This window comes from Argentina silus, assembly GCF_951799395.1.
Source record: "Argentina silus genome assembly, chromosome: X".
Taxonomy (NCBI): Eukaryota; Metazoa; Chordata; class Actinopteri; order Argentiniformes; family Argentinidae; genus Argentina; species Argentina silus.
Genome location: NC_139653.1, coordinates 12,377,659 through 12,404,344, shown reverse-complemented (window position 1 = coordinate 12,404,344; position 26,686 = coordinate 12,377,659). Strand labels below are relative to the sequence as shown.

The following is a 26,686-nucleotide window of genomic DNA, read 5'->3' as shown; positions in this document are numbered from 1 at the left end:
GGATAGACTGACTTATTCCACCAGTGTCAGAGCATTTACCCTGAGACACCTTAAAAATACATAAATATAATAAAATCAACAAGGGCATAACATGTGAATGCAATAGAGATTGTAGGAACCAGATGAATCATGGAAAAATAGTAAAAACCATGGATAATCATGTAATTACAAATCAAATAGAAAGCTTTATGTAAAGATGCAATAAGCATCTGTTACACATAGCACATCAATATCCAATAAGGGTTCAAATCCCAACATGCTACCTGTCATAAACCTTTGTAATATTCACCTCTCCTTTTAGGATACCAAAGTAATGTCGTGCTGTGGTAAACATACTGTATGAAAATATGGATTTGTCTGATCCCTGCATAATTATTCGTTTTCTGTGTAACAAGTTCAACCTATACAGCTTGAAGGTATTTTAAATATAGTTATTGACCAGATACTAGTAGTAGTAGTAGTAGTAGATAGTAATATGCAGTACAGTATGGCAAGAAAAGAGAAATACTTGATTATTGTCACATGAAAGAAAGTATTATGTTTTGCTCCTAGGTCCTAGATAGTGTGTATGTGTCCTAGTTAAAGTCTGGTTATGTTGCAGTAGTGGTTAGAGTATTATATACATCCATGTAATATCTGATCACTTAGGTCCTAAAAGAGCCTCCAGATTGATTATGTATATAGTCTTTACGTTAAACGAAGCTCACTGTAGATATTTCAATGAATAATTTTTACTTGTGAGTGCTGTGCTTTTATTTGTACTGCAGTAGTTGAGTGATCGGATTATCTCAAAGGACTAGCAACATAGTCTTCATGAATATGAAAAGGGAAAGAGAGACTTATGTCAAAACACAGAGAAATCAGATCACTTTATGAAACGGTGGGTGAGGAAATATTCATAACATCCTTGAAATGACAGGGTATGACTAAATGGTTGTTAGATTGGATATTGTACTGCAACAAATGGATGCTGGAACAGGTAAGTGGATTAAAATGAAAGGCATGAAATGTTAAAGTCATTTTTAACTGCTGGCCTTTTTTCAGAAAGTGTAGACACTTTTGGAAGGTTGTACTCATATTAAGTCCCTTACCACTGACAACTGGAAACATTGATGTCTGCCTTTTAAAGTATTCAGGAGGGTCTTCGCGGCTCTTCCTCAATGACTAATAAACTCCTCCTCAAAGGAGTGTTTGTTTGTTATTCAGGGAGAGGCACAGTCTTTAACAAGCCTCCTTGAGATGTAATGAGGTGAGGAGAGCAGTCTCTCATACCCCTTCTCTGAAAGTCCTGGAGGGCTCGAAAGCACCGCCAGGTTTAAGTAGAACAATTCAACCTTAGCCTCTGCCCTGCTCCACCATGTACACACATTCCCAGTTTCCAGTGTGGAATGTGTGCATGTTTCCAGTACCCTCCTCCTTCCTCTCTCTTCCATCTCTCCCTCCACACCTGTTCCCCTACGTATATCAGACAATGGCTGACAAAATATCCTTGTCCTGACATTGAACATCAAGCCCAAGGCAACATTGCCATCTCTACCTCTGATACCAAAGCTGCTCAGTCTTGATCCCTCTCATGACATTGATCAGACCATGTCTTAGTAAAACAGTTATGGCCTTGATATAGTATCCCTGGGAGTCAAATACCTCCATGCATATTGTAGCTGTGTACTTGATGTGATTGATCATCACAAGCTGACAAGCAAAGGTTAACTTAGCATCCTAGGGAGTTATACTGGTTCAAAGTCCTCAGATCATCTAACCAAATGTGTGAGATTAAGATGTGGATGTTAGATATGGACGTTAATACCTGATAATGCTTATTTGATAAAGCTAAAGTATGGGGATTATCATTGAAATTGAACTTTTGTTACATAAAAGGGCATATGGTTTTTATAGGATATAGCTAGGATGCATCAAGTCAACTCAATTAACTCAATGAATACCACTGTTCCTTCAGTGGCATTGACCTCACATAGTATTTTTCTATACCACACTGCTACCAAATGTACCTCTATTATCTGGCTTGGACACCCTGATGGAGCCCTTTGTTCACAACTGCCATTATTGAGATGGCTTCCAGCACACCCCCTTCCACGCCCACTCTCCCACCTTCATGCCTTCATACGTCAGCACTGCGATGGTTTCATGTGGACCTTTCCTCAGCTCCTCCGTTACCATGGATACTGACACAGTAGGCTCAACGTCACCCAGGAATTTCCCTTTCTAAAGGGCAGTGTGCGCTCTGGGTTTTAGCCATGTCTTAGTTCCATTCCCTCCCCCATCCATACTGACTTTATACATGCCTATTTTTTAGCATACTGTTCCTGTGAAAGAAGCTGTGCTCTATTTACAGAACAATAGATCAGCGTCATTGTATAATGGCCAGGATCACCCAGTGAAATGTTCTACAGCAGGAGATGGAACAGTTTAGAAAGTCCAGCTGTGCTAAAAGTCTCAGGTCTCCGACAGCCAAAGTCACTATTATAGACTCGTATGGGGGAAATTAACTCTCTATAATGTTCTCAGAAACAGACAGTGATCCATGACTCCTGCAACACATGATCCTAAGTGATGTCAGCAGATACAGTACCTTACTTTGTTTAGATTCCTTTTTTCGTCCCCCACCATTTTTGTCATATATCACTATGAAGTGCTATCTTTTACTGTGTAGATGTTTAGCTTCTGTACTGTATGTGGTGGCTGAGCAGCCAGATCAGACACGTCTCACTTATTGTTACTCCCTTGAACAATTATATGTCACTTGTCTCTTCTTCGTCCTCCATGTTCTCTTCTCCTCCTTGAAAACAGAATGCTATGTTTCATTCATGATAATCATTTATACTGCAAATATTTTGTATATCGGTCCTCATAAAATGCATGAAACCACAGAAAGATTGCAGCTGGAATGCATATGCTGAAGAAATAATAACATACTTTTTTAAGATGTATTTATTTATTGCTTTTACACAATACAGTTCTAATTTTATGCAACTGTCACTTTGAAACAATACTTACACGTTGGCCACATTGTTTTTGATGTTTTGTTTCTGAGGCTTTTGTTACAGGAACACATTTGGTGAGATTTATAATCAGTCCCATCATGCATTGCTACTGACATTGTGCTTCATGAGCACATTTGCAATGTGTCAATTAGAAACAGCTACTGAATTGCCATCTTGTACAGACATTGTTTTGGAAATGCATTTTGATCCTGTAAGTGGATGCAAATGATTGTCAGCTTTTTCTTTTTTTTTTTTTTTCTTTTTTTTTACAAATTATTTACAGCTTATCAACCAATGTCTGACTTATTCACAGTACATGTTTCACCTTTCGTGTGACTACAACAAAAGCTCAGTAGTGTTTGACCAGATGGCAGTGTTGTCTTGGGAGGTTTCACGTGTGCTTTAATTATCCATTTCCTTTAACACTGCAGTACAGGCACCATTAGTATGTCAATAAGACAAACTGCATTATCCAGAGGATGTTTAGAAAATATATATTTTTTATGTTAAATGTGTTGATGCTGTGCATCATCTCTTGAGATGGTTCAGCTGCAAGGTTCAATGAAGAGGTTCATTATCAAGTTAAAGTTGTCTTGTTTGAATACACCATTCTATTTGAATGAACAACTTTCAACAATGGAATAGTTTTCTGCTGAGAATGAAATAATTTAGATTTTCCCAGCATCTGGCTCTTTTTCAAATCAAATCAAAGTTTATTTATCATATACATAGAATACAGCCATAGTCAATGCAATGAAATGCTTAGGGCAAGCTAGCTCCTCAACAATGCCGCAAACAACAATCAAACAATCACCGATGCAATACAACATAATACTAATAGAAACAACAACATAAGTTGCAAAGTGTATAGCAGCAGAACACAACAAGTTGAACGGGGGGGTTAGTTGAGCAGTCTTATGGTCTGTGGGTAGAAACTGTTCCAGAATGTGTTGGTCTGGGTCTGGATACTCCGGTAACATTTGGCAGATGGTAACAGAGAGAACTGGGCGTGGCTGGGCTGGCTGCGGTCCTCGATGATCTTCCCAGCCTTCCTCTTGCACCTGCTGGAGTAGATGCCCTGTACGGCTGGGAGCTCATGGTCCGTGATGAACTGAGCCATTTTCACCACTCTCTGCAGAGCCTTACGGTCGAGGGCAGTGCAGCTGCCGTACCAGGCTGTTATACAGCTGGATAGGATAGTCTCTATGGTGCACTTGTAGAAGTTTGTAAGGATCTGGGGGGCCTTGCTGAATTCTCTTAGCCGCCTAGGTTGTCTCATCATCATGCTCGTTATGTTGTTAGTAATCAGGCCAACCATAGTGGTGTCATCAGCAAACTTGATGATGGAGTTGGAGCTGTACGTGGCCATACAGTCTTGGGTGAACAGGGAGCACAGTAGGGGGCTGAGCACACAGCCCTGGGGGGCCCCCCGTGTTTAGAGTCAGAGTGGAGGAGGTGATGCTGCCTACCCTCACCACCTGGGGTCTACCCATCACTGAAAAATGTATGTACTCACTGCAATATAAGTCGCTTTGGATAAAAGCATCAGCTAAATGGCATATATTATTATATAAGTCCAGGATCCAGTTACAGAGGGAGGTGTTAAGACCCAGGAGCTTGGTGACAAGCTTGGTGTTGAATGTTGAACTGTAGTCAATGAACAGCATTCTCACATAGGTATCTCTCTTGTCCAGGTGGGATAGGGCAGTGTGCAGGGTGAGAGCAATTATGTCATCAGTGGATCTGTTGGGGTGGTATGCAAATTGGAGTGGTTCAATGCTCTGTCAGTAAGTCTCCTTAATAGCTTTACTTTTAACTTAAATTGTAACAAGAGGCGAAAAGGAGGAAGCAATACACAGAGACATTTTTATAACTCAGCAGTTATGCAACACAGGAGCTACTATGATGAGACTTGAAGGCTTTGCCCAGTTTACCGCAGTTTACAGTGTAATTTGGAAAATCAGGATACAGCAATCTTCCTTGAATTACTTTGAATGGAGAGAATACTGTATGCCTCCTTTTTTTGTGTGTCTCCGATAACTTGTGTCCGAGATGGGCTGATAAACATATGAATGGGCTTCCGTATTCTCATTTCAAAATAGATACTGTATTGCAAGCCTCTGTGGATTATCTCTCTTTTAAATGTGTGTTTGTCTTATTCCCTGCGCTCTGTCATCCTGAAACATTAAGCTTTGTATTCCATTGTCAAACTTCAAAAGGGGACCACATGAACAGTAATGTGAGGGGAGTGTGTATGCATGCATGCATTCATGAAAACTGTGCTAGCCGAATCTACACAGGCGTAATTAAAATCCCTCCTGGCTCTATGTAAACGTCATTCCACATTTCACATGGCACTAACACTAACGTTAGTCTGCCCAGTGAATTCAACAAATGTTAAAGGGATGGTTCAGCCTATTTTAATGTTTAGGTGAAATATCATCTTACCCTGAGTTGTCCTCATAGGCCAGTAGTGAAAGCTTCTCCAGTTCTCCGTTCCTCACTTTTCTACTGCAGCAAAGACTTATAGTTTCTTGTCTCTAATAGACAGAATTCCAACGGCACTTAAGTTAGCATTGTTGAAATTACATGCCAAAATCTCCTTTCACTACTGGCCTATGAGGACAACTCAGGGTAAGACCTAAACATGAACATAAACTGAACCATTCTTTTAAGGGGAATGGATGGGTTAAGTGATAAGTGATGCGGCATTATTCAGATTACCATAGCTCAAAAACGGCAAATAATCAGAGGGCCTGAACTGACACAGCTTAAGCTCTGACTACCCACTGTAAATGTCAGTTCACATCGACAAACTTAAGCTAATAAAGGCTAATTTCTAATCCTCTTTTTTTCACACTCCAAATTTGGGAATCTGCTTCTTAGAGAAAGAATAGTGATGGACAAGCAGGAGGCCATGGGATCCTCGCCATTGTCAGGCCCTAATGCACTCTCTCTCCCATGATGTACTCATTCTGTATCAATACAGTGACAATGTGCTTTGCTACCCTCCTCCTTGGGTAGAACACTTGACCTTGGCTTACATGCTTCCCAGCTTGATCCCCAGCATAGTAATCAGGGGCAGTGCAGAGGAATGCAGCACCACAGCCTCAGCCAGCCTGGCTGTAATCATTAGTGGTTACATTTATGTTGCTGCAGTCATGTGATGCAAACTGACGCTCTTTTCACTTACTACTCAGGGCACCATTAGCTGACTTATTCACCCAGATATTATTATTATTATTTTATTTTTTTTAAGTATGTTATAGTAGTATGCGATAATGCTTACAGCAAATGGGGAATATCTCAATGGAGTGTGTAGTCAAATTGTTGGTTGTAATATATTCCGGAATATGTTTTTTGTGAGTGCTTTTGTGATCAAGCTGTGGTGCATTTGGGGAATCCAGGAACTGACACACTCTTGCTATTGTGTGCTAATGCTAACCCCCTCACCCATGTTTTCAACTGTGTATATGTCCCAAAACCTGAGACTTACTTATAGTCTGAACCTAAATGAGCATCTCTCCTCTTCTTCTGTGTTCCATCCAAAGAGCGTCTGCACGATGACAACAGCCTTTCTACACTTCTTCTTCTTGGCATCGTTCTGCTGGGTCCTGACTGAGGCTTGGCAGTCCTACATGGCTGTCACAGGGAAGGTTCGAACCAGGCTCATCCGCAAGCGGTTCCTCTGTCTGGGATGGGGTGAGTGTTGTGAATGCTCAATCTCTGGGTCATTATCTTTAGGTTGGCCCCTCTATCTCTGTTTCACTCTGGGTGTCTGTCCAGGTTTATTCTTTCTCACCATGTCTCTACATCTCTGTTTGCTTCCCTCTCCTTCCTCTCCTCTGCAATGTAGCTATGTCTTCTCCTGACAGGTCCTCTGTTGCAGTGCTTTTGTGCTCTGTTCAAATTCTCACAGGAATCTGTAAATGGTCTGGCCTTGGGCAGTGGGGAAGTTGACTAGTATAGTTTTCTCCAAGGAGTCTACAGTAGTATGACCCTATGTCTGATGAATAGGATGTAACTCAGGCCTTTGCAGTGGTTCTAACCTGGCTTGTTTTTGTTTCCTACTTTCACAGTATAACTTGCTCAATTAAAGTCAGTGCTGTGTTAACCAATGTTAATGAAATAGGTCAACAGGAACTATTCTGTACATGCACATACATCAGGCCAAGTTAATGTAAATTAGGCGACCTATCACAGTAGCACGGAACCCGAACTGCCTGCGCATGTGCCAATGTCAAAAGTGTGTGCGAGCATAGCGTTTCAAATAGAACCAGATTCTATTTGAGACATAGGGGAAACAGACGGTCGCGGATGGTCACAGTAAATGGCACAAGCGCTGTGGATGAAGTGATTGAATTAAATGGGTGCATTCAATAATTTTGCAACGTTCGCACACGGGTGCAGCCACTGCGGGTTCTGTGTTACAGTAACAGTAAAGTCTCTTTGAAATGATACTATGTACTGTATATATCTTCATTAAAGGAGCAGGGCGTAAGTTTGTTGGAAATCTGCTACTTCTGGTCATCGCGGCAGAATTCAGTTCAAAGTACCAAGCAACAACATCCTCCCTAATAACAATATAACCCCCTGAAATGGACTTGCAGTGTCTGACATTAGCTGTTGTGTTTCTGCATGCGTGAATGATTCGAAGAGGCAGCCACTAGAGCCGGAAGGGCGGTTTTCCAGACCAAAACAGCATTCGTAAATGAATTATTTCTTTAAAGTGATGTCATTCCCTGATCGCTACCGATGAAACATAGTCATTACAGCCATTAGGAAGCTTTCAGAAAGTGGGAATGTTACAGTACATATTGGACCTTTAAGTGTTTATCTTATACAGTTGGAATACAGTTATAATTGATATTTGTTATGCATTATAGAACACAGACGACATCAATCTTTAGAAATTAAAAGTCACTTGCAGTCACATAGAACTTCTGGCCGCCCTTCTACCTATGCTGAACACTTATTCAAGGGGCCCTACTTTTGGACACTTAAAAATATCTCATATAAATGCATTTGATAACAAAAGGAATTCACACTCCTTCTTGCTGCCCACATAAACAAAAGAGAAGGGTGCAGCTCTACTATATTTCAAATTCAAGTATTTATTTTTGCAGCAAAGTTTCGGTCTCAAAGACTGCAAAAGTGACAGTGACATTTAAATGTGCTTTTTTCACACATGGTTCAGGCATCACAGATGTCTCTCATGATTGGTGATTGCCAATCAGTTGCCATGACAATAAGTCACATGATGCAATACATTAAAGTGGGATAGTTTCGGCCATCTCACAGTTTCAGCCATTGTTAAACAAGTATAGTCAAAAACGTAAAGTTTCAGGTTATAGTTCATAGTTCTTATTTAGGCCTTTGAGGTTCAGAGTCCAGAGCATGTATACAGAATGCTTCTCTGTGTAGCAGTAACTTCTGACGGTCACCCCCTTATATCTTGTTACCTAGCAACAAACAAGGCTCCCTTCCACATTGCTGTTCTACTGCTTGTGGAGAATAAAACATAGAAATATAATTCTTAAGTATAGACATGCAGACTGATGCACAGAAATATACAATGTACAATGTCTTCATGAACACCTGTGGCTGGTTTAGTTGATTAACAAAATGTCCAAACATTAGGCATTGTATTTTCTTGTTTGGTGAGCAGGAGCAAGTTCTATCTTATGTCATCAAGAGTATGCTCTGTCCTATGTTATCAAATAGCATACACAATATAATATGTTCTATTCTATTTGAAATCGATATCACAATAATAATTTTATCTGGATGCCTATGTACAACATCCTCTATCAAATCAATGTTTTCTCATGCATTTGTACAGAACACGACCTCCCTAACAACGGTTACTAAGCAGTGAATGATCACTGGCAGCTTTGGGAACAAATTAGACTAATCCATTATAGTATATTTTTGAGTGTGCTGCCAGAAACGAAGTGTTTGTTAAGAAATGTCTTTTGAACTTAAAGGAAGCATGGAACATGAATGATGAGTCATCGGCTATGAAAAACTGCACTACTGTAATACAATTCACAAGCAGCTAGACAAATGTTGCCTTTAGTGCACCGGCCTAAGTGTGTATCACGATACCCTGCTTTGAAAATGGTTCTTTATTTATAACTTCTTTTTTTTTACCATAAATGCCTGACGCAGTATTTACTTTGAGCTGTGCGGAATATTATTTTATAAGTGTGATTTGTCTATATGCTCACGGAGGGTGGGGGACAGTATACCCTGGCATGCGCTCTCCATGCATAGCATGTGGCTGGGAAAGACAACGCTGAACAATTGCACACGTGGCATTGTCGACAAGGAGAAATGAGAAGGATGGAAGCCGCAAGTGTCGATGCTGGCCGTCCCCTGCTTGTTGATAAAAAGGATGCCAGAAGTGAAATCTGCCATTACTTTGCTTATAGAGCCAATAATGACGGAGAGCAGACCGAAATCACAAAGCCTATTTGTAAAAGGTGTTAGAGGGCCACGCAGTCAAAGGGAGGCAACACGTCACATTTAGCCAAGCATCTTTCTGATAAGCATCCAGGAGTTCAAGGAGTTCAAATCACAGGTCAGCGAATAGGTCTGATAGCTAAGGATATGAAAATAAGAATTTCCATGTTCTGTTATTTAATACGATATTCTTTTGCTTTACCTGATGTTTTGGGTTGCCGTGGTATCGTTTAAGAATCGAAATCGTGATATTTAGGCTGGTACCGGTGTTGAAGTCAAAATGTTGGTATCGTGACAACACTACATTGTAATAGAGTAACCAATAATATGCCTTTATATACATGAAGACAGTGAATTCATGGGAGTCTAACGTAAATGTGTACTGTTAACTAGATTAATCATATGCAGTTATCTCTGCAGGGTACTCCTCCTGTTGAGAGAGTGCATGTTCAATCTAGCGGGTGTGGTGGATGTGTGCAGTGTGTGCTGCCTTAGAGGTGATTTATTCTAGGGCTCTGTACATTAGGAATCCTTTACCTCTTCAACACAAGTAGTCACTGGATGGCCACAGGTTCTCTGCCTTGTGCCTCTGGCAAACTGATTGGATCAATAAATCCTGGCTGTGACGTGCAGAGAGGGAAGGTGTTAATATTCTGAGCACACTGCAGCGAAGATGGAATACACCAATCCATATTGATAAGATTTCACCGCATAGTGAAAAATCCCACCTGTGAAACCACCATTGAGGGGGAAATCCAGCGTGTCTCAAACGGTCCAGCTTTCATTGCATTGCTGCTATTTTGTTTCTGTGTGTAGTCTTTACCCTACTCTTGTTTAACATAATATGGTGCTTAGTTGATTAAAATGGTTTTCCCATTGGTTCTGTAATCTGTAGTCAGTAATAATGGAGAGTAGGGTTGGGCGGTATAATGGTAATATGGTATCCCGCGGAATTTGAAAATGCCCACGGTATGCTTTTCAATACCGTTATAAAATTAAGCGATGTTTGTCAATTCACAATGTGTAACAGCGCCGCTCCCAGCGTGGTCGGAGAAATAATTACAAGTGTAACTTTTAGGGTGCTGCACGTGATGACTAGTGCTAATGACTTGGTCCCTACAAAACATGCCACTGCTGCTATATGGCAGTATTCCGGGTTCCGACCTGACAATAAAGGAGAGCCTGCAGATTTGGACGAGATTTTCATGAAGAAACAACACTAATGGGAACTAATCTACACTCGCACCTCAAACTGAAACACCCATTAACAGCTGCACGGATGGGATATCTGTCTGTGTTAAGTGCTGATGTCGGGTTCAAACAGCTATTTGCTGACACGACGCCATACATGTCGTTAACCGTCCACTTTGTCACACCCGACTGGAAATTACAGTCAAAATGCCTACAGCAGCGCCTGATATGAAAATGGGGTCGCGGGAGCCTGAATAATCATAATATAATTTTTAAAAAAAGTTAAAAATATTATTTTGTCTTTGTATCTCAAAACCATTGTTATGATGATGGTTATAGAAATCGAAATTAACATGATTAAAAATATAAAAAAAGATATTTAAAAGATAACAAATTTGGTGCCCTTAGCTCGTGAGAAAAAACGCACCTCACTTGACCGTTACTCTTGGCTGTGAATGGCTATGTCCGCTAGGATGCTGCAAAATGGATCATTTTCTCAACAGACCACCATCCTCGGCTAGTTCGATGGCAAGCTCAAGTGAGGCAGAGGCAACTGACCAGGACAAAAGCAGAAAATGTGCTCAAAAATACAACAAAACCTACCTGGAATATGGCTTCATTAGCATAACTGAAAACAACAACGAAAAACCAAAATGCCTCTTGTGTGGAAATCAATCTCACATGAGACCATGAAGCCCAACAAGCTCAAACAGCACCTTGTCACCGTCCACAAGGAACATGCTAACAAACCCAGGGCTTTTTTTGAGAGAAAGAGAGATGAACTATATAAGCAACAGGTGCAATTCAAAAAGGCCATGTCTGTCTCAGAGAGAGCCCAGAAGGCATCATTCCAAGTTAGCTATCGTATAGCATAGGCAATGAAACCACACACTATTGCAGAGACTTTGATATTACCCGCCACAATTGATATGGTGAAAACAATGTGTGGGGAGGCAGAGGCACACAAAATATTGTCAATACCTTTGTCAGATAACACCATTACACAAATAATTGATGCTATTGCCAACAAGAGGAAACATTTACTGAACGACTCAACAACTCCCCAGCTTATACGCTCCAAATGGATGTTAGCTGTGAGGGTAGAGATGACCATGCATTGACTTTTGTCCGTTAAATGTCAGGGGATGCTATTCAAGAGGACATTCTGTCTCACGATTGCTGAACATGAGATGTCACATGGAATGTTCTGTGTACTCCAAGGCTACATGGAAGACAAACAGATCCCATGGAATCGAATGGTGGGCTTCTGCACTGATGGGGCTCCATATATGGCGGAAAGGAGAGCAGGCCTTTGCACTCTGGTCAGGAATGTGTCCCCTCTGCTGTATGGACGTACTGCATGATCCACCGTGAGCAGCTGCTGGCAAAGGAACTGAGCGCAGAATTAGCAGAGATACTGCAGCAGGCAACCTCGATAGTGAACTATATAAAACCACATCCACTGAGTGCCCGTATATTCGCAAAACTATGCAGAGATATGGGGTCAGAACATGATCACTTGCTATTTTACACTGAGGCTTGGTGGTTGTCGAGGGGAAGAGTGTTGGAGAGATTTTTTCGAATTGAGAGAGGAACTGCTGTCATTTTCAATTAATCTTAAAAAAGCACTTTATTAATTTTCTTTGATGAAAAGAAAATGTGTCTCCTTGCCTATATAACAGACTTATTTGGAAAACTGAACGACCTGAACGCAGGCATGCAGTGCAAATACAAAAACATTCTACAGTTGAGCGACCGAATCAGTGGATTCAGGGGAAATATTTCATATTGGAGAGAGAGTCTTTCAGAAGCCAACTATGCCCCCTTCCCTCGACTGTGCAAGTTTCCAACGGACAGAGCATCATTGACAGTCCCATATGAGTGATAACTGATCACCTCGGACGCTTGGAAGAGCACTTTGGGAGCTAGTTCACAGACTTGGACATGACATAAAGTTTGACTGGGTGCGAAATCCGCTTGACTATGATAATGGCTCAGTAGTTGACATGCCGGCAAGCAAAATCAAACAGCTGATCGAGCTGTCATGTGACCGAATGCTGCAGACAACACATTCACGGGTCACTACGAAAGAGTTCTGGTTCCTGAATCAGGAATACTCTGCCGTCTCCCTCCGAGAATTAAAACTCTTGGTACTCTTCGCCAGCTCATATCGATGTGAAGCTGGATTCAGTGCTCTTGTTTGCCTCAAAATGAAATATCGATCCCGGCTGGATGTGACATCTGAGATGAGGGGTGCACTGTCGACCAGGCCCCCTGACTTTGAGAAGCTCCGATGCGACATGCAAGCACACCCGTCTCATTAGTAGTGGTGAATGAGATAACAGACAATCATAAATTGGATTATTATTATTTTCAATTGAGTGTCATAGCCGCACATTAAAAGTAGCCTATGTGTGATTGAGATATAGACAATTAGAAAGTCTGTCAGAATGTTTTGCAACTGAATGTCATAGCCCGAATAAAAAAAGTTAATATTAACCAACATAATTGTTTTCATATGGTTGGGGTCTCAACATTTTTGAGATATCAAAATGGGGTCGTTGGCCAAAATAGTTTGGGAACCCTTGGCCTACAGACTAGCTTTTTTCCAGAAAACCACACGGCGGACAACATTGTTGATGCACTCTGCGCGGTACTTGGATGCGAATAAACTCTCGGCCATAACGACTGACAATGCTGCTAACATTGCAGCCGCCATCAGAGCCATGGCCAATTCAGGGCCCAACTGTTTTTGCCACAACCTCAGTCTGTCGGTGACAAATGCAGTGCAGGACCAGAGGCAACGGACAGACCTCACAGCTGGCCCCGAAAGAGAGAGCTCAAAAAGAAGCAAGCGGAATTAGGACTCCCAGAGCATAGTCTCATAACGGTAACTAAATCAATATTTTATAGACAAATGATAGCCTATAGGCTATATGACATAGGACATGAGACAAGTTATATTATTACAAATGCTGTGTGATGCTTCTTATTAAGCTATCATATTATGCTATCCAACTGTTTAGTTTAGTTTGTCAACCTGTGATCGGGATGTAAAGTTTAAATGATTGTTTAGGCTAAATGTCATACGGTATAGCAGTCACCACATAAATAATTACGTGTTTTAATGTAGATTAAATATATGAAGCAAAGACGGCTCCCGCCAGCCCCACGCGACGTTATCTTTAAATTTTTCGCGGTAATACCGGAGTATATAAAATTTTAGGACGGTATAAAGGTATGAAAAAAGTGATACCGCCCAACCCTAATGGATAGGGTCAACCTGTATTTCCTGTGGGGTCATGATTGTATGGCAGAGAGGCAAGCCCACTTATTTTGTACAGAACAGTGGTCACACTCTTTCCCCCTCAGCTCCCACTCAGCATCCAGAGAAACTATTTTGGTCTCAGATGGTCAACTGCCACGGAACACAGCAGTTGCTCAGAACACCAGCATGAGTCAATAGCAAACAAACTGATTAGAACTCGTACTGCAGCCTCTCCAACCTCAATTGTTACTTAAAATCCCATTTCACTTGGTGGCACCGAAAAATCTCAGCACTCTTGCTTTTCTGTTTGACATGACGGGGTGTAATCAGAAACTACTAAAGACATATCAATATAATTTGAGAGTACACAGACAGCTCCTTTATACTGCTAGTTGAGCTAAGACGTGCATATCAAGGAAATACATATGGATTCAGTTTAGAATGTTTTAGAGATAATGAGACACCCCGTCCATAAATACTTTAATTTGAAAGTAGAGCGTGTCCTGTTTAAAATGATGTGCTGCTTGTTAAATTTAAAACATTGACTTCTCTGATAAATAGTTTTAAACTTTGTCATGCCTTTGCAGGGTTTTCCCATTAGAACCAACAGATTTTTCCAAGATTCTCCAAAGGATATTCACTATAGTCAGTTTTTCAGGGGTTATATTTTGAAGAAATATCCCGAAGACCCCGTCCAATATAATAGTCTTTTAAAGCTCAAAGGGTCCTGCATCCATTAGATGTATTTTAACAGAAATCTATTAATTGGCTTCTGAGATAATTGTCTCTATGCTATTGTGATGCGGGAGAGCCAATATAGCCTGAGCTCGCGCCAGATAGTTTATCGTACTGTAAGCTGAGGGGTGCTATTTTCTTTTACAAGTTCACGCTCCTAACGTGATCTGAGCTATACAAACTTATCAAGCTTTCGCGATGAGAGTAAGTAGAATCCTGTCCCCCTATATGCACATGCAAAATTCACGCAGTACCCAGTCACAGTTTTGCATCCATGTTCATGTGACATAGCTATAACTGTATAAATCCTCGTAAAAATATTGGCTTACAATATGTTTCAAGACCCCTTATATCGTTTATGACAAATATGAAAATAACTTAAATAATTGTGGGTCAAAATGAATTAATATACAATTACAGATTAACCATATTTAACCTGGTCTTCTTTGAATCATATATATTCAAATAAGATGGGCCGACAAACAAACAAGGCCATATTTGGCCATATGAACAATTAGCCAAATATCACCTCAGGTTTACTCTGATATACCGGTAACTAGCTAGGCTAAGTCTATTCCGGTCACGGCCCTACCAGACCTTATTGATCAACAGCTGTCTATGCTACCGTATAACGAAGCAGCGGAAGGAAAGCCTTGTCACCTGTAGCTATATATTGTTATCACTATAGGTAGTAACAATCAGCTTACTTCAAAACTGTTATCAGTCTTTGCTGTAAATAGTTGTGCCCCATAGCCTGCCTTGTTTTAAAGGGGCTGATTGTGACGTAGAACAATTGAGTTCAGATAGAATGTAAACTTTGTCGTCATACCGCTTCTCTCAATACAGTTAATAGGCGCAGCCAGGACGAAAACTATCCCTAAAAAGGACCACTTAATTGCAGACTACAAGAAACAGTTTTAACATAGGTGTATACTTTTTTTGAATATGCATACTCGGACACGTCAGTAACATAGCAAGACCAAATTTGTTCAAAAGAAAGCCATTGTTAAATTTTTCATGTGTCCTGCCTATCATTATTCTCTTTTCAAGGATTACCTGCCTTGGTGGTTGCCATTTCCATGGGATTCACAAAAGCAAAAGGCTATGGGACACCCCAATAGTAAGTTGTTTCACTCCTTTTTAACCACATCCCCAATGTAATCCCCCAAAATGTAATTAATGAAAATGTGTATACTGTTATCAAAGCTGGTAATTTAAATCTTCAAGCCTTTCAATAAAAGTCTGTATGATCCTCTGTCCCCCAAATATTTGTATTAACAATATATATATATATATATATATATATATATATATATATATATATATATATATATATATATATATATATATATATATATATATATATATATATATATACTCTATATATAATTACTATTTTTGTTCCTCTTTTATCTCCTAAAGCAGTTATAACGGGTGACTGACACATGTTCACGTTATAAGTTTACTTAAGTTGACTGAATTGAAGCAAAAGGGATCCGAACCCAGCCTGGCATGAACCTTATAACATTTCAACACAACCCAGCAGGCATTTTAGAAATTCCGACAATTCCCCAATTTCTCATGAGTTGTGTCCCTGCTAGATACCAATGCATAAACAATGTTTTAAACTCTCTTTAGCATTTGATTCCCCCTGTAAAATGTTTTCAAGTAGAACCACAGCATATGGTACTACTCCCTTGACACTTGAGGATAACACAACTGTATGCGGCTGTGCACCATTAATTTGATGCTGGGTGTTAATTTCTTGGTGGGAGTGAGCTGATATCTCTTCCTTTCCCTGCAGCTGCTGGCTGTCTCTGGAAGGAGGCCTTCTGTACGCCTTTGTTGGACCAGCAGCCGCAGTGGTTCTGGTATGTAGCCTACTGTATGACACCGTTGTTGAATAAAGGGCACTTGTGAATGTGTTATGATTATGTTCAGTACTACTACTATTACCTTATTGGTTAATGATGCAGAAGTGCACCATGTAACTGTTTTCTGAAAGTAAAGTGTATATCTGATAAGTCCTAAAGAAAATCACAAGCCAAATATGTCTGCCTTTTATCAGTGCAGTGGCATATTGTAGAGGAACTATGTGGCTGAGGAAGAGCTGTCTTTGACAATAAAAGCACTCCTTGTCTGACAAACCCTCCCTTAAAGCTTTTGTTTTGGCTTGAGTGTGTAGGGCTTAAGGAAATGTCACAGAGATGAGCAAGCCATACAAACCTTGAGGTCAGAGGAGAGCAGAAAAGAGACTGAACATAGAGGAAAGAATGGCTGCAAACTAATGATGTCAATCGTCTAATGTATTTCACAAGGACAACTTCTTATTGCAGTTCTTATGCAGCTATGACTTGAAGTATAAGAGATTGCATATTTAGATTTGACATTTTCACCTCGCCTTATTCCCCCTCCATTGACAGGTAAACATGGTGATAGGAATCCTGGTGTTCAATAAACTGGTCTCCAGAGACGGGATACTGGAGAAGAAGCTGAAGCATCGAGCAGGGTAAGACAGCACCCATGCCAACCATCCAAAGGGTGACAGTCCTATAAGATCTGCAGTGACCTACTTCTCAAGTCTTTATAGCCCATATTCCTACACCTAACTACACATTCACGTACAAACACCTTTTTGAGTTCCTTTTTTCCATATGGAGATTAGGCCTCCTTTTCTTACTGCTGAGAGGAAATTAGAAGCATCAACATAAAGAGGTCAGATCTCTCTAGGGAGAGATGTGGCATCATCTCCCTTTGGCAGAATCAGTCCATGATGAAAATCCTTAAAACACCCCTTCAGTGACTCATACTGTGCCTAATATGAAAACTCAAGGTTGGAATGGTGGTGCATTTCACTAACATTATTTTTGTCGTCTTGTCGTTTGTTGTTCCACAGACAGATGAGCGAGCCACATACAGGATTAACTCTCAAATGTGCCAAATGTGGTGTTGTATCAACAACTGCTTTATCAGCAACCACAGCAAGCAATGCAATGTAAGTGTCAGTCGATGTGAATCAATAAGATTATGTACTGTCTCCTCATAGCCTGGTCAGGCTGATTAGAATAGGAGGGAAAGAACAATGTAGAAGGAAATGGGATTTAATGTGTGCCAGGTGGTAGAGTAGACCCTGACCTTATTCTTTATCCCCCTGTATCCTTCCTTCCCTCCCTCTCTACCTCGTCCTCCCAGGGCGTCTCTGTGGAGCTCCTGTGTCGTCCTGCCTCTGCTAGCTTTGACCTGGATGTCTGCAGTGTTGGCTATGACAGACAAGCGGTCCATCCTCTTTCAGATCCTGTTTGCTGTCTTCGACTCGTTGCAGGGTTTCGTCATTGTGATGGTCCACTGTATCCTGAGGAGAGAGGTATGGGGAGGGGTCACACCTTGTCAGCCTATGTTGTTTAGACTCTTCGTTTTAATCTCCTTTATCGCTTGCACAACTCCAGCCGTCTTCCATATAGCATTAGTAATCCCCAGCCCCAGATTATCTCCAGATGTTTTGCACATCCAATTTCCGTCCTATTTAATTTGCCCCACCCCCTGGAAAGTAGCCTTAATCACTTGGACTCATTTGAAGGTCAATAGGTTACTGTAGGGCCAAAAGGGGATGTTTTGACATGTGTATTTCTACAATTTCATGGCTACATAATCTGTTGACAGTGTAACAAAAGACTTAAAATGGATATATGATTGGTGTGGATTGGATTAGATCTTTTAGAAATGGTTACAACTTAAGTGATCAGACAAATTAGATCAACAGTATTATCTTGGTCTACAATAACACATTTAGGAACAGTTGATTGCCTATGCTTTGTGTAGTCTGCATTGTGTTTGTTTTTTAACAATAAATGAGACGGAGCCTCTTAACTGCAGGTCCAAGATGCTTTCAGATGTCGACTCAGAAACTGTCAAGACCCCATCAATGCTGATGCCACGGGAACCTTCCCCAATGGGCATGCTCAGATCATGGTAAGCACTCCAGAATTATCCTCGAGATCTGTTGGAGAGTAGTGTAGTAGTCTAATGTGACAGAGAATTGTGTTTTTCTGCAGACTTTGCAATACAAAACATGGGGGATAAATGGTATTCTAAATGATAGAGGTATTTGTGAGGTGCGTGCACCCCAATCCTTTGTGAACTATAGCCATAATGTAAAATCACCTAATGTTCCATAGTATGTTCCATATACCTCACATTCTCTCTTGACCTCAATTTAACATAGCAGTTCATGCAATTGAATTTATTTTTTATTATGTAGATTAATATGGTGTCTGCTGGATAAAGCATTGTTACCCAAGGGCGTATCGTTTTCCAAATAGTGTTTTGGTTAAACTGTAATTGCATGCAGTGTAGCCCCTTGGCCCCTTAATACATTATATCAATGTTCCTTGGTTTTCTTAGGCCCAAAGCCCAAGACCCTGCTTCTCTTTGATTGAATGTATTTCACGTTGGACAAGCATCTTTTTAATCTCCCAAGCCCCTCTCACTGTAATAAGTACTGTTCCTTGATTGACTTTTTAAATGGGACACAAATCTCTTGATCAAGCAGAACGCCACTGGCTCATCATAGCAATGATCTACCATTTGCATTCCAATATCCGTCAGATTTAAATAATTTTCACTGAGAATGGTGTCAGGGCCCTCCGGTTCAATACAATCATTAGCAGCAAGCATGATAGCTTCCCAACCGCAATTTTAGTGCTGCAATTGCACTTCTACATGCGGGTTTAATTGATATATTGTTGGAAAAGAGAGCGCTGAGAAATCGGACCATTAGCTTAACAGTAGCTGGGAATAACAGGGGTAGACAATTGATGCGCTCAAACCGCACTGTTCATCTAATCATTAAATGTTTAATCATATATCCAAGGAATACTCTTGCTATTTGACTTTTTCTCAACAATTGATATAGCTGAAGATGCTCTACATTTGGTATTGTGTTCCTGTCATCAGAACTGAATTATTACTGGCTCTATTTTCACCACGTTTGCTTCTATCCCACCAATAGACAGAATTTGAGAAAGACGTGGACATCGCCTGCCGATCAGGTAAGGAACAGATGGTGTCATATTAATGAGGTCCTGATTACTTTGTCTTCTTAAAACCCAAAATAGGTTAGACTGTGAAACATAGCCGAGGTTGCATAACAACCCACAATCCCCTCAGGAGCTAGGCTCAGTTATCAAAACAGTGAATCTGATGAAGAGAGAAGCGAGCCAGGCTTTAGTGAAATGAGAAGTGTTGAATGTAAGGATCTGTGTAGGATGATCGGATCTAATGCATTGTTGAAATGAAAAGTGTATTGACTTTGCTATATCATTTATCTGCGTCTCTTTGTGATTATTTTTTTCATCAACACCCCTTGGCATACAGTAGTTATGTGGTGGACAAACATCTTACAATTGCCTGGATTCTTTGGGACTCATGTTCTTGAACATCTGTTCTCTCCCTGAACACTGCTTTTGAAGCAAAGATTGTAGGCATTGTGATTGGATTTTCCCTTCTTATTATAAAGGATACTGTAAATGAGAAGCTCAAATTTATTGATTTGCAATATGAGCCTTTGCATACTGCAGACCACACAACGAGTAGGCTACTTTGTAATTTGGATGATATTTAATTATCTGGACAGCCTCCATTTTGTATCAATTATCATCATAATCATCATCAATAGGATTGTAAGTTGTGACCTCATACCAAAGACAGCATTGTTCTTTTAATCATAGGATTGCAGAAAACGGATGCACAACCCTTGTGAGCTCGAATGATGCATCCTTGTTACCCATAAAAGTATCTAATTGACCCTGGTCTAGTTGATATACAGTATCTTTAAATTACCTCTCTGTACCCTCTCTACAGTAGGTCTAGATTGTTCTGGTGTGAGTACCTGAGATGGCCATTACTTAGAGCTCTGTGAAATAGTGTTAGTTAGGGAACAGAAAGGCAGTCTGACCACGCTGCACCTTTGGCCCAGAGCTGTCAGGGTTTAAAGTATACTGTAGTCTCCAAGACCAGCCTGGAGAGGAACCATCTGGAGCAGCAGGTGGAGGTAGAAGACTGTTCTCTTTAATAAGTAATACATCCAGTAGACTGACATTGAGAGTGCAGACTGCATTTCTTTTCCTGATTACACACTGTAGTATGGGTTACTATAGACATAAAGGCATATGGTCAACTTACCCAAACACAGAGGATGTCAGCCGCATACAGGGCTAGTGGAGAAATCATACCTGTCTGCAGAAGTTAGCTTAACATATGTATATACTGTTTGTATGTATGTACGTATGTTCCATTTTGTCAGATAGACAGGTACTCATTCAAAATCAAAAATTCCTCTATCCATCAGGAATAATGCCTTTCTGTGCCCATCCCACTGCCAAGTGCCCAGCGAATCATACCATTGTTGTTTTTTCTGTACTGTTTATCTGCCATGTTCACCTTATGTGGTGATTGAGGCTAAGCAAAAGGGGAAGCATTAGATATTAGTTGTGCTGACCTTGTAGTCTCCTTGCAGGCCGTTTGTGAGTACCAAGGTAATTCCCCTTGGATTCAGAAGGGGAAGATTAAAATGCTCCGAAAACACTTCAGCAGTGGAGCACAGGCTGTTCTCACAAACCAGAGGGTGTTTCTGACAAGACAGCTCACCTCTCCTGGTTTTGTGTCTAGGGTTTTCCAAGGTGAACAACACCTTAATAAGATAAAAAGGTATAGCTACCAGGCCAGATTTGAGGGAAAGTTCTTGAGCCCTGTTATTTGATGGCAAAGTCCTCCACGGAGGTTCGTCGGACCTCATACTTACAACAGAACGATGCAATGTGACCGTAGTGTCCCTTTGAAGAGATGGATGGCTCGCCTTATCAGCTTCCTCCCAGGTGTGCTCAAATACTCCTTCCTTGTGAATTGTTTGTCATAACATTATCATTTCAACTATTCTTTTTGAGTCACAAAATACTTTGAAATACGCTCATGCAACATTCTGTTTAAAGTCTCAATCCTAATGTATACTTGATAAGAAATCCTGTCCATTGCATAATCCAGACAGACAGACTTATTTTCAGTATGCTGCATTTCCAACTAACTCTGCCACAGCTCTCCACAAAGACATGGGCTCTTGCCGTGCAGCCACTATCACAGGCACCCTCTCCCGCATCTCCCTCAATGATGAGGAGGACGAGAAGTGCCCCGAAGGTCTCAACTACTCCACACTGCCTGGCAACATCATCTCCAAAGTCATCATCCAGCAGCCGTCAGGCCTGCACATGTCTATGGGAGTGGGCGATCTGGGTGAGCAGTGTCTAGGCGACAGCTCCGGTGACATGCGCCGCACTGTCTACCTGTGTACCGATGACGCCTTGCGCCAGAGCGACCAGGACATGGGCTGCCATGATATGGGAGGCCACTCCCCCCAGGGCCAGATGATGGAGACTGACTACATTGTCATGCCTCGGGCCTCAGCAGCGGTGGCAGGGTCAGGTAACATTCCCACTCTTCTGAAGGAGGAAAGCAAGATGAACATCGCCATGGATACGCTGCCCCACGAGAGGCTGATGCACTACAAGTTGAGCCCAGAGTACAACATCAGTCCGTCTGGGATGGAGCACATGAACCTGAACATGAACCTGGATCAACAGTACCCTGGCGCTCCGGAGCACATGCTGAACCTGCCCTTCGAACCACGCACTGCCGTCAAGAACTTCCTGGCCGAAATGGAGGAGAGCGCAGGTCTTTCGAGAAGTGAGACGGGGTCTACAGTCTCTATGAGCTCCTTAGAGGTATGTTTAAGTTGTGAGATTGTTTGATGACACTTAATTTGTATTGTTCAGAATATTAATTTGTCTTCACTGGTATTGTTTTTTACAGTTCCTATAATATTCACATAGTGTATATATCTAATGTGTTGAAGACTCACTCATATTAACATTCTTATCTAACTATCAGTGGTGTGTTTTGCTTTCACAGAGAAGAAAGTCGCGGTATTCTGACCTGGACTTTGAAGTAAGTAAAGTATTGGTTGGTGAAGTGCACGCCTCTGGGCTTTTGTTACACACTGAAGGGCCATGTTAGCATTGGTGTTTGCCCTATAATTTACTTCTACTTTGTGTAGCACTTAAGCTTATTGGAGTACTGTAACATGGTCTTGACACAACCAAGATTTATTGAAGCGTTGTGTAGTTAAGGTAAAAGCAAGGCTGTCAACTGCCATGCAAGGCAGCAATTCTCATCTGCATTTGTCCTTCTCCATCTCCTACATCCATTGGCTATAAGTTTAATTTAAAAACTGTATGCTTTTAAAGTCATATGCACATTTCACATCTGACTTTTGCACTTGAATTAATGAAAATATTACATTGGCTCACTGTGGAAAAAAAGAAAGGATTAATCAAACCCCCTTTTATGAATTATACTGTACCATGTTCTATTCAGTGGCTGTTATCTGACTTTTCTGCAAACATGCAAAACATAGATTTGGTTTGAAAATTGTGCTCCTACAAATTGGCTTACTGTTACAAAAACGTATTGATGAAAACCTGCTATATTACAATGGCAAATGCAATTCAGAGAAGTGTAGGGGGTGGAGATGAAGTTGCATTTCCATTATTGGCTTTCAATTCCAAAAAAACCTTGCCATTGCAGAAAGTCATGCACACCAGGAAAAGACACATGGAGCTGTTCCAGGAACTGAATCAGAAATTTCAAACCCTGGACCGATTTCGAGACATACCAAATATGGGCAGCATGGTGAGTAACAGGAAATGAGCAGTAAGGTGAAGGGGGGTGGCAGTTGTCAACCAATTAGAGGGGACAGCTTCCAAATACCCTTATTTAGGCATCCACTCAGCACACATAGTGAGTGATTGAGTAAATGAATAGTTATCCAGCTAATGTATTCATGTGGAAGAAAAACTACTCCTATATGTAGCAGGCTTGCCAACTGCTGGCAGGGAGGCTAGGGGGCTCTTTTTGCACAAGGAGAAGTGTTATCTCACCACAGGCATTCTCAGTGAGAGGGTACTGTCCATGGTAGTCCCATCTGCATTAAAGAGCATTCATTCACACACAAGGCCATTGAGCTTTAAATGCACTTTTATTTACGTACATACTGTATTTATCTACCCAGTGACCTCATCATTTTTCATACACGCATGACAGATTATTTGATACATTAATATACAAATATATTGGGGAGTTTGCACTTTTTTTAGTACGGTATTTCAGCAGGGAATCTGAGATGACTATACCCTACTTTTATCCATACCTTTTTCTTTAATACTGATTCTCTAATAAAAATCCAAGCATCTCTCTCAAGACGCTGCAGTCAGACATGTTAAGGTTTATCAAGAGGTTTTCAGCCCTGAGTGAAAGGTTTCTGTATTGACTATAGGTTGTGAATAGCAGATACCAAATACCAAAATACCAAATACCACTCACACCACTCATTGTGTGAATAGACACTGTCAGCTACATGGCAGCCCTTCAGCCACATGTAATCCTCTTTCACTCACATTTCAATCAGCCCCACAGCACAATGTAATTTGCCGCTTGTTGCTTAGTAACCACTGCGAGGACATTTGTATAGAAAATGATCACAATATTCCCTTTTTTTCTCCTGCCTTTTTTCAAAAATAAATCTACTGCAGAGCTGGCTGCAGACAACATTAGTAACCATTGTGTATTCCCTGACTGGGAACAGTTCCGCTCCCTTATAGTCTCTTTGAGACTGTCAGTGAGAGTGCATTCCGATTACAAACAGAATGGCACACAGTGGACTCTCACACAATTACTGGGCTTGGGGAAAGCACAATCCATTTTTATTTCATGATGGTGTATAGCCTAACCATATGCACATTTGATAGCTTATCATTACCTTTTGTTACTTATGCTTCTCACAGTACCATTATATCATTAATATGCAATCAATTGGGATGAGGTTTAGAGGCAGTACCATAAAAGCTAGTGAACTGTAACTACAGTGAAAGGTGCAACTAACCATGCATCTCCCTGTCCATGTTCACAGGACAAGGCAATGCCAAACAAGAACCCCTGGGAGAGCTACAATCCAGCCTGTGAGTACCAGAACTACGCCACTATGAATGTACTAGAATCCGACACCAAGGACTCTCTGGAGATGACGCCGGCAGAGTGGGAGAAGTGTGTCAACCTACCATTAGATGTCCAGGAAGGGGACTTCCAAACAGAGGTCTAAAAGAGGAAAACCAGGAAAAGCAAACCAGGAAAAGGAGGGGAAAGGATGTATTTTGCACTGAAAAAAGCGACAGACTTTTCAACAGCCTTGGCATACATATCTGGATTATACAAGTATGGCAGGGACATTATGTGCCAATACGATTTAACGACAGAGGAGAGAAAAACAAAAAACGGAAAAAAACAAAAAAAAACATCAGTGTTACTTTTTGTATTCTCACTAGTGTACTTAGTGTGGGGCAGCCAGGTGTACAATATTTACCATCATGTGTTTCAAAGTACCTGTGGAAGAATTGGCAAAAAAAAAAAAAAAGTAATCTTTCTAGATGAACTCAAAAAGCAAATGACATGCCATGTCGTCCCAGCTTCATTGGGTCCAGTTTTTATTTCACAAAACTGGACCCAGAAGCACAATGTATATATTTATGCAGGTTTTTAAAACGTTTATAACAGTCTGTTTGGCCATTACTACACTTTTTACTTTATAATATAAAAAAATGAGAGGCAAAGAGGATTTTTCTGTCATATAAAAATGAATGTTTGTCAAGCTACATTCTTCATTGCTTTAAATGCAATAAAGGTAATACTCACTTTTATATGAATAATATATTTCACAACTTTAATACTGCAGAATCTGCTTGAAGGATCTCAGCAAGCTCTCTCATCTGCAGCCCTGTATAAAATATTTAAAAACAAAAATGTTGTATGGTGTAAATAAACTTTTGTCTACATATGTTTTACTTGTGCCAATTTATTTTAATGAGAAAAAATGCCAACCTGATAAAGAGTTATAGCGAAAAATGTTAAGATTTGAAAGGAATGTAAATAAAAGAGGAAATATGTTCGTACTGCTTCAGAGGGTGTGTCAAGTCTATCCTGATTCTACTGTTGTGTCATGTGCTCTTTTCCCACAGGTTCATCCAAGACTGATTCTGTCAGGTTTATTGATCATGTCACTGAATTCAGAAAACCCACATTAGGATTGATTGAACAAACACTACGGGATTAAACTTTAGCTAGTCAAAGATATTAGTGAATAAGATATTACTCTAAGAATGGGAGAGCACATCACAGCACATCAGTCTCATTTTCCACATACAGTAGTGTACTGTATACATACAGTAGTGTACTGTATACATACAGATACTCATATTACTTTCATTTAGCCACACTATTGATGACTGATATTGTGTGACTGTCCAATAGGCTATATGCATGTTGCTGTGTATTATGAGTGAGAAAGGGGGATACAAAAGAAGATGACCTCGAACTTGTCCTTAGCATGAGTCATATTCAGCTTTCATAAGAGTGAACCTTTTTCTAACAACATACATTTCCATTTTCACATACTTTTTTTTTAGGATATTCTCGTTTTCATGGCCACTACTAAACTGCATAGCTGATGATGATACAAAGTACATTTTAACTTCATCCTACGGTATTTTATGGATGGATTTATTTACAGAGAAAAGACTTGCTGTTTGGAAATCTTCTCTCCCAGTAATTATTGTGTTGCAAGAGCTGCTTAATGATTAAGTCAGTCATGGCATTTTAGTGGAATCTCAAATTGTCAAAATATAACTTTACTATAATTTAATGTTAAAAATGACATGACTGACTAGCAAACTGTGATATTCAGTATGTCCCGATATGTTTCAAATGACTGCCCAGTGCCTCCAGATGGACTCTGTCACTGTCCCCTGAAATGAATGTCAGCTCTAGATTAGTAGTCATCCCCGCCATCGCTTATAGCACTGTAATACTTCACCCCATGTTATCTTAGTGACTCAGTGTGCAGTAGAAAAAGCAGCCTCACTCACCT

General features: G+C 40.6%; 1 protein-coding gene across 1 annotated transcript in view; it reads left to right on the top strand.

The window, feature by feature from the left end:
* Window positions 1-25,609, top strand: part of adgrb3 (adhesion G protein-coupled receptor B3) — a gene marked incomplete at its 5' end in the record, with an annotated part of 138,355 nt that extends 112,746 nt beyond the window's left edge. The window contains 12 exons of the mRNA XM_083694905.1: window positions 6,554-6,704; window positions 15,712-15,781; window positions 16,466-16,532; window positions 17,085-17,170; window positions 17,558-17,656; window positions 17,854-18,025; window positions 18,535-18,630; window positions 19,670-19,709; window positions 21,751-22,433; window positions 22,621-22,656; window positions 23,296-23,400; window positions 24,677-25,609. Of these exons, the coding sequence (XP_083551031.1) occupies window positions 6,554-6,704; window positions 15,712-15,781; window positions 16,466-16,532; window positions 17,085-17,170; window positions 17,558-17,656; window positions 17,854-18,025; window positions 18,535-18,630; window positions 19,670-19,709; window positions 21,751-22,433; window positions 22,621-22,656; window positions 23,296-23,400; window positions 24,677-24,865 (1,794 nt within the window). The 3' untranslated portion in view covers window positions 24,866-25,609. The remainder of the gene's footprint in view (window positions 1-6,553; window positions 6,705-15,711; window positions 15,782-16,465; window positions 16,533-17,084; window positions 17,171-17,557; window positions 17,657-17,853; window positions 18,026-18,534; window positions 18,631-19,669; window positions 19,710-21,750; window positions 22,434-22,620; window positions 22,657-23,295; window positions 23,401-24,676) is intronic.
* Between the last annotated feature and the right edge of the window lie 1,077 nt (window positions 25,610-26,686).